The 8,697-nt window shown below is 60.8% G+C and overlaps 1 protein-coding gene across 1 annotated transcript in view; it reads right to left on the bottom strand.

Annotated features, from left to right (window-relative positions):
* LOC121363970 (neurexin-2-like) overlaps positions 1-8,697 on the bottom strand; it is a gene marked incomplete at its 3' end in the record, with an annotated part of 14,577 nt that overhangs the window by 3,526 nt on the left and 2,354 nt on the right. The window contains exons 2-5 of the mRNA XM_041486771.1: positions 8,322-8,682; positions 5,842-5,862; positions 4,060-4,125; positions 3,035-3,336 (exon numbers count right to left, since the gene is read on the bottom strand). Coding sequence (XP_041342705.1) covers positions 3,035-3,336; positions 4,060-4,125; positions 5,842-5,862; positions 8,322-8,682 — 750 coding nt within the window. The remainder of the gene's footprint in view (positions 1-3,034; positions 3,337-4,059; positions 4,126-5,841; positions 5,863-8,321; positions 8,683-8,697) is intronic.

The following is an 8,697-nucleotide window of genomic DNA, read 5'->3' as shown; positions in this document are numbered from 1 at the left end:
GGCGTTGCACGGAGGGGGAGGGGCGGCGCCCACCTTGGAGAGGGGGGAGAGAAGCAGAGTTGTCAGAAAAGGGGGGGCGGGGGGGGGGAGAAACCCCCTGAACTCCACCGGTCACCCCCTGTGGGGGTTGGGCAGAGACCCCTCCCCCATCGTGCGTCCAGTGCTCCCAGTTTGGGAGGGTCCATGGAACCAGTGCTCCCAGTTGGGGAGAGAGAGATCCTGCGGTCGGTGCTGCCGGCGGGGTGGTTGAGCAGCGTGTCCAGTGCTCCCAGTGCTCCCAGTTGGGTGTTTGAGCAAGACACCCAGTGCTCCCAGTTGGGGACAGGATCGAGGCTCCCAGTGCTCCCAGTTGGGTGGTTGGCCAATGTGTCCATCACCCCCAGTTGGGTGGTTGGCCAATGTGTCCATCACCCCCAGTTGGGTGGTTGACCAGCACAACCAGTGCTCCCAGTTGGGGAGCAGATTGAGGAACCCATTGCTCCCAGTATGCCCAGTTCTCTAGTTTAACCTAACACCCAGTGCTCCCAGTTGGGGAGCTGGTCAAGGTACTGGTGCTCCCAGTTGGGTGGTTGATGAAGACACCCATCGCTCCCATTGTTCCCAGTTGGGGAGATGACCAAGGTAACTGGATTTCCTGTTACCCAAGACAACCAGTGCTCCCAGTTGGGAAGTTGACCAAGACGCTCATTGATCCCAGTGCTCCCAGTTGGGCAGTTGACCAAGATGCCCATTGATCCCAGTGCTCCCAGTTGGGCAGTTGACCAAGATGCCCATCACTCCCAGTGCTCCCAGTTGGGAACTCAGCAAAATGCTCGGTGGTGTCAGTTGGGGTGGTTGGCCACGAGTCCCATCCCAGTGCTCCCAGTTGGGGAACTGGCCAGGACAACCCATTGGGTGGCTGCCCAGTGCTCCCAGTTGGGAACTGGTCAAGGCAACCAATGCTCCCAGTTGGGGAACTGTCTGAGAAGACCCATCAGGTGGCCACTCAAGGCTCCCAGTTGGGGACCTGCCCAAGGCTCCCAGTGCTCCCAGTTGGGGAGCTGATCAAGCCAAACATCACTCCCAGTTGGGGAGCTGACCAAGGCTCCCAGTGCTCCCAGTTGGGGAGCTGATCAAGCCAACCATCATTCCCAGTTGGGGACTGGCCCAAGCCACCCATCACTCCCAGTGCTCCCAGTTGGGGACCTGCCCATCTCTCCCAGTGCTCCCATTTGGGGAGCTGATCAAACAAACCATCACGCCCAGTTGGGGATCTGTCAAAGGTTCCCAATGCTCCCAGTTGGGGAGCTGCCCAAGGTTCCCAGTGCTCCCAGTTGGGGAGATGACCAAGACACCCATCGCCCCCAGTCCCCCCCCCCCCCCCCCCCCCCCCTGCCGTACCTGCCGCAGGTTGCGCGTGACGCGCACGTGGTGCCAGCCGCCGTCGTGGAACTTGCCGTTGACGGGCTCCACCAGCGCCTCGAAGGCGCCGGCGCCCAGGTTGATGACGAGCCACACGGCGCCGGCCTTGAGCGACAGGTTCAGGAAGTCGGCGGCGCGGCCGGTGTGCAGCAGGAGCCCGTGGCGCTGCCGCGTGCGGAACGCCAGCGCCAGCTCGTCCGCGCTGCTCTGCACCGGCGACCGCGACACGTCGTAGCAGAAGAACTCGCTGCCCCGGAACGTGGCCACGTACTCGGCGCGGCCTGGCGGTGGGGACAGCGGGGACGCCGTGTGGGGACGGCGAATGGGGAGGTTGGCAAGGGGGGTGTGGCACTGGGGCCAGTGCTCCCAGTTGGGGAGAGAGAGATCCTGCGGTCGGTGCTGCCGGCGGGGTGGTTGAGCAGCGTGTCCAGTGCTCCCAGTGCTCCCAGTTGGGTGTTTGAGCAAGACACCCAGTGCTCCCAGTTGGGGACAGGATCGAGGCTCCCAGTGCTCCCAGTTGGGTGGTTGGCCAATGTGTCCATCACCCCCAGTTGGGTGGTTGGCCAATGTGTCCATCACCCCCAGTTGGGTGGTTGACCAGCACAACCAGTGCTCCCAGTTGGGGAGCAGATTGAGGAACCCATTGCTCCCAGTATGCCCAGTTCTCTAGTTTAACCTAACACCCAGTGCTCCCAGTTGGGGAGCTGGTCAAGGTACTGGTGCTCCCAGTTGGGTGGTTGATGAAGACACCCATCGCTCCCAGTGCTCCCAGTTGGGGAGATGACCAAGGTAACTGGATTTCCTGTTACCCAAGACAACCAGTGCTCCCAGTTGGGAAGTTGACCAAGACGCTCATTGATCCCAGTGCTCCCAGTGCTCCCAGTTATGGAGCTCACAGCAAAATGCTTGGTGGTGCCAGTTGGGGTGGTTGGCCAAGAGTCTCATCCCAGTGCTCCCAGTTGGGGAGCTGATCAACTCAACCATTGCTCCCAGTGCTCCCAGTTGGGAACTGGTGAGGGCAACCAATGCTCCCAGTTGGGGAACTGTCTGAGAAGACCCATCAGGTGGCCACTCAAGGCTCCCAGTTGGGGACCTGCCCAAGGCTCCCAGTGCTCCCAGTTGGGGAGCTGATCAAGCCAACCATCACGCCCAGTTGGGGATCTGTCCAAGGTTCCCAGTGCTCCCAGTTGGGGAGTTGACCAAGCCACCCATTGCCCCCAGTTGGGGACCTGCCCAAGGCTCCCATCTCTCCCAGTGCTCCCAGTTGGGGACCTGCCCATCTCTCCCAGTGCTCCCATTTGGGGAGCTGATCAAACAAACCATCACGCCCAGTTGGGGATCTGTCAAAGGTTCCCAATGCTCCCAGTTGGGGAGCTGCCCAAGGTTCCCAGTGCTCCCAGTTGGGGAGATGACCAAGACACCCATCGCCCCCAGTTGGGGAGCTGCCCAAGGTTCCCAATGCTCCCAGCTGGGGAGCTGATCAAACCAACCATCTCTCCCAATGCTCCCAGTTGGGGACCTGCCCAAGGCTCCCATCTCTCCCAGTGCTCCCAGTTGGGGAGCTGCCCGAGGTGACCCCTTGAGCGGTCACCCTACGCTCCCCCCCTCCCCTCCCGCCCCCTCCCTGCCGTACCTGCCGCAGGTTGCGCGTGACGCGCACGTGGTGCCAGCCGCCGTCGTGGAACTTGCCGTTGACGGGCTCCACCAGCGCCTCGAAGGCGCCGGCGCCCAGGTTGATGACGAGCCACACGGCGCCGGCCTTGAGCGACAGGTTCAGGAAGTCGGCGGCGCGGCCGGTGTGCAGCAGGAGCCCGTGGCGCTGCCGCGTGCGGAACGCCAGCGCCAGCTCGTCCGCGCTGCTCTGCACCGGCGACCGCGACACGTCGTAGCAGAAGAACTCGCTGCCCCGGAACGTGGCCACGTACTCGGCGCGGCCTGGCGGTGGGGACAGCGGGGACGCCGTGTGGGGACGGCGAATGGGGAGGTTGGCAAGGGGGGTGTGGCACTGGGGGGTGTTGGTGGGAGCTGGCGGCAGGGAATGGGGAGGTTGTGGTTGGGGACATTGTGATGGGGACATTGGGGACATTGTGATGGGGATGTTGTCATGGGGATGTTGTCATGGAGACATTGTGATGGGGATATTGTCATTGGGACATTGTGATGGGGACGTTGTCATGGGAAGGGGACATTGTCATGGGGATGTTGTCACAGGGACATTGCCATGGGGATGTTGTCATGGGGACATTGTGATGGGACATTGTGATGGGGACAATGTGATGGGGATGTTGGCACAGGGATGTTGCCATGGGGACGTTGTCATGGAGACATTGTCATGGGGACTGTTGTGATGGGGACGTTGTCATGGAGACATTGTCATGGGAATGTTGTCATGGTGACATTGTGATGGGAACGTTGTCATGGGGACATTGTGATGGGGACGTTGTTATGGGATCTCAGGTGTGTGTTGGGGGTTTGGGGATCCTGGGAGGTTCTGGGGGTCCCAGGTGAGCACAGGTGTGGGGTTTGGGGGTTCCTGGGGGTTCCCAGGTGTGCACGGGTGTGGGGTTTGGGGTTCCTGGGGGTTCCCAGGTGTTCACAGCTGTGGGGTTTGGGGGTCCCAGGTGTGCAGGGATGGGGGTCCCGCTGCCCCTCACTGACCTTTCGCTGCTTGCTGGATCTCGCCGGCGCCGCGGCCGGGCCCCCCCTCGGCGACCTCGGCGGGCCCTGGGGGAGGGGCGCGTCAGGGCGGGAAGTTTTGGGGGGAAAAAACGGGAAAGTGGTTAAACTCGGGGTGGGGGGAGGGAAATGGGGCAAAGTGGAGGGAAATGGGAAATTGGGGGAGGAAATAAAAATAATGAAAGGGAGGGAAATGAGAGAAAGGGGGGGAAATGGGGAAAAAAAAGAAAAAATAGAAAAAAGGAAAAAAGGAAAAGGAAGGAAAGGAGGGAAAGGGATGAAAGCGGGGAAAGGGAGGAAAAAGAGGAAAAAAGTGAAAAGGGTCAAAGCAGGGGAAAGGAGGAAATTGATAAAAAGGGGAAGTCAGCAGCACAAGGGAAAAGAGAAAAGGAAAAAAAAAAGGGAAAAAGTGGGGGAAATTAAAATAATTCTAAAAGGGGAAAATAAAGAAGAAAAAGACCAACAAAGGGAAGGGAAAAAATGAAGGTGAAAAAAGAACTCTGATATAAAAGGTGGAATATTCAAAGTATTTATTGAAAGAGGAAAAAAAATTTCAGAAGGAAAAATAATTAATATGAGAAGATAACGATAAAAAAGGAGAAAGATATTAATTAACATGGGGAATAATAAAAAAAGGAAAAATAATGAACTGGGAAATTACTTTAAAAGGGGAAATATCTTAAAGAGTAGAAAATCCGTAAAAAGGGGGAAATAATTAAAATAAAGGGAAAATCACGAGAAAAAGAAAAATATTAAAAGAAACACTATTAACAAAAAAGGGAAAATAATCTAAAACAATGAAAAATAAGGAAAAAGGCAAAATTACGGGAAATGTAAAAGAAAAAAGGGGGGGAAAAAGGAAACAGTAAAGGAAAAGCGGCAAAATGGGAAAAATAGAGGGAAATGGGAATGAAAGAGAAATCAATTAAAAAACATAAACATAAAAAAAAATCAGAATTAAAAAAATTAAAAATTAACCAAAAAACCCAAAATGACCGAAAGCGCGGGGGGGGCGGGGCCACGCTGGAAGCGCCGCCCCTCCCCTTTTTCCCCCCCCGCCGCCTTCCCGCGGGTTTTTCCCCTTTTTCCGAGGTTTTTCGGGGAAAAGCCGGGGGTGGGGGAGGGGATGAGACACGGGGGGGCGGGGCCGCCCCTGGCGCGGGGACCCTCCCCCACCCCGGGACCCTCGTGCGGGGCACGTGGGGGGCAAGCCCCGCCCCTCGAGCTGGCCACGCCTCCTCGAATAAACCACGCTCCGCCCCTTTCCTTGCCCTCGTGCAAGCCCCGCCCCTTGGGACTGGGCTCAGCCAATTCACAGCAGCCCCCTCGCTTCCTCCTCCCATTGGCTGCCGGCGCCGCTGAAATTTGCATATCTCCGCCCCCACTCGACACACACGCTTCATTGGCTCGGCTGTGCCGGTTTCATTTGCATAACCGCATCCTATTGGCCCTCTCGGTGAGTGACGTCATGGACCGGGAGCCGCAGGGTACCGCCCCTCGCTTGGCTCCGCCCCCTGAATGAGCGTCACGGGAACCACGTGCTCCGCATGAGCGCCAAGCCCCGCCCCCGCCAATATTTTGCATAAACCTCGCCCTCTGCAGCACAGGCCACGCCCCCTTGATTTGCACCCCTGCTGCCGTGCACGCCCCTTGCACAACACCTGAGGCAGACCCCGCCCAGCCCAGGTGTGGCACGGGGCTTTGCACGGCCACGCCCCCAAATCCCCTCCAAAATCCCCCTCCCCAAATCCCCCCGTCACTCACCTTCCACCGCGGGTTCTTCCTCTGGGGGTCCCGGGGGGGAAGCAAGGGGGGGAGGGGCAGAGCGATTAGTGCCCAGGAACCCCCAGGTGTGCCCCCCAACCCCCTCCCCCACCCCGTGCGTGTGACCCCACCCCGTGACCTCAGGTTGACCTTGGGGGCGGGGCACAATGTGGGGGGGGAGGGGTTTGCACGCCCCGGTGGGATTTGCACACCCTGAACTTTGTCCTGGCGGGGATTTGCACGCCCCGAGGGAGGGTTTGCACACCTGTGCACACCCACATCCCTCACGGCTCCCGTCCGTGTGACCCCACCCCGTGACCTCGGGTTGACCTTGGGGGCGGGGCACAATGTGGGGGGGGGAGGGGTTTGCACGCCCCGGTGGGATTTGCACGCCCTGAACTTTGTCCTGGCGGGGATTTGCACGCCCCGAGGGAGGGTTTGCACACCTGTGCACACCCACATCCCTCAGGGCGCCCCACAGCACCCCTGCACCCTATAGGGGACCCCAACACCCTATAGGGTGCCCCACAGCACCCCAACACCCTATAGGGCACCCCACTGGGACCTGCCACCCTATAGGGCACCCCATAGCACCCCTCAGACACCCAGCACCTCATGGCACACCCAGTAGTGCTCTGCCTGCACCCCAAAGGCACCGTGGACCCCATAGGGCACCCTATAGGGAACCCACACCCCACAGGCCTCCCTATAGGATCCCTGTACCCCACAGGTCACCCCACAGCACCCCAGGGCCCTCCCAGTCCCCCTCAGCCCCCCTCCATTCCTGTCCCCCCTCAAGGACGTGGCGGGAGCATCCGGCAGTGCCGTGACAACCGTCACCAGGGAGACAGGCCCGGGCGTCTCCATGGCAACGGGTACCCAGCCCCGGCGGCACCATGGCAACTGGCACTGGCAACGCGCCCGGAGGATGCTGTCGCCACGGTGACACCGGCGGTTGTCCCCGGGTCCCGGGAACGTGTGCGAGGGCGTGTTGGCACGAGGGCGGGGTGGCACGAGAGACCCCCCCCCCCCGGGCCACGCCCGGCTGGCACTGTCACCGTCACCGTCACTGTCACCGCGGGGACACCCAGCCCACGGCAGGGCGTGCCATCGCACCGGGGCGTGCAAGGGTAGGGACAGGCAGGGACACGAGGGCGTGTGGGGACACCGGGATGGGTAAACACGGGGGGTGACATTGTGTCCCAAACCCCCGAGTCCCCAGCAGGGTCACGTGTGTCACACGAGGGCACACAGAGGCACAGGGACGTGCAAAATGGGGGTGGGGGAGGACACTGAGGGTGTGAGGAGTGGGGACACTGGGGGGGACAAGAGGACATTGAGGGACGTGAGGACAGGGGGACACCGGGAGGGACAAAAGGACATGGAGGGACATGGGGTGGTCACGTGTGGGTGTGCAACATCATGAGGGCAAAGAGAGACACCAGGACACGAGACATGGCAGGAGGACACGAGGACACCGGGGGACACGAGCACGGGTGACACCAGGAGGACACAAGGACCTGGAGAAGCACATGGGTAGTGGTGTGAAAGGACACGGGGTGACACAAGGGCAAGAGGACAGAGGAACTTGTGGCACCAGGAGGACACGAGGACACGGAGCTACTCAAGGACACAACACCAGGAGGACACAGAGGGGACACAAAACCCCACAAGGGTGGAAGAACGGGGGAGCACCGTGACACGAGGACACCGTGACATGAGGACACCGTGACAATGACCAGTCAGACGCCGTGGGTGTGTCCAGTCCCACGAGGACAGGAAGGACACAAGGACACACAACGCCACGAGGACACAAAGCCATGGAGGAGCTCAAGGACAAAATGACACGAGGACACCAGGAAGTCATGGAGGAACGAGGAGCACCCAAGGCCCAACACCATGAGGACGTGGGGAGGTGGAGGACACGATGACACGGGGACATGGGGATGTGGAGGACATGATGGCACAGGGAGGGGGGATGTGGAGGACACAATGACATGAGGATGAGGGGATGTGGAGGACACGATGGCACAGGGATGTGCGAGGCCAAGACGACAAGATGACACAAGGATGTGGGGACGTGGAGGACATGATGGCACAGGGACATGGGCATGTGGAGGACACGATGACACGGGGACGTGCGAGGCCAAGAGGACACGGAGAAGCACAAGCACACCCAAAACCATGGATGGAGAAAACACAAAGCCACCCAACGCCTTGAGGGAGGACACGAGCACATGGGGACACGGAGAAACACAGCCATGAAGATGGACACTCCACGGAGAGACACGAGGAGGTGACAACAGGAGGACACGCAACGCCACAGAGATGGAGAGACCCTCAAGGACGCGATGACACCGAGACACAGAGGTGCCCAACGAAACCATGGAGAAAGAGAAGGCCATGAGACCCCCGAGCTGATTCTGCACCCACCCCACCCCTCCCTCAGCCCTGCCCCTCTGCCCCCGCCGCGCCCTCACCTTCCTCGCAGAAGGGCCCGCGGTGGCCGGTGCCGGCGCAGTCGCAGCGGGGCTCCCCACGGCGCAGGGTGCAGCGGCCGCCGTGGGCGCAGGGCGGGTGGTGGGCGCAGCGCTCGTCCCCGTCACCCCGGACCCCCTGGGCGCCCAGCAGCGCGGCCGGCGCGTCGCCCACCCGCAGGTCGGCCACCCACCCGCGGAAGGGCGGCTCGTACTTGACGGTGCTGAGCGTCAGCGCCGAGAGCCGCACGTCGGGCGGGATCCCCCCGACGAACAGGTCGCTGGCCACGGCCATGTCGGGCCGCTTGGAGCGCACGGCGGCCGCCCGCGCCTCCCCGTCCACGGCCAGCGCCGCGTGACGCGCCTGCCGGGTCAGCAG

The sequence above is a fragment of the Pyrgilauda ruficollis genome, unplaced genomic scaffold (genome assembly GCF_017590135.1).
Source record: "Pyrgilauda ruficollis isolate IOZ18807 unplaced genomic scaffold, ASM1759013v1 scaffold787, whole genome shotgun sequence".
NCBI classification, from domain to species: domain Eukaryota; kingdom Metazoa; phylum Chordata; class Aves; order Passeriformes; family Passeridae; genus Pyrgilauda; species Pyrgilauda ruficollis.
The sequence above is the reverse complement of the archived record's forward strand: the minus strand, read 5'-3'. Positions and strand labels throughout refer to the sequence as shown.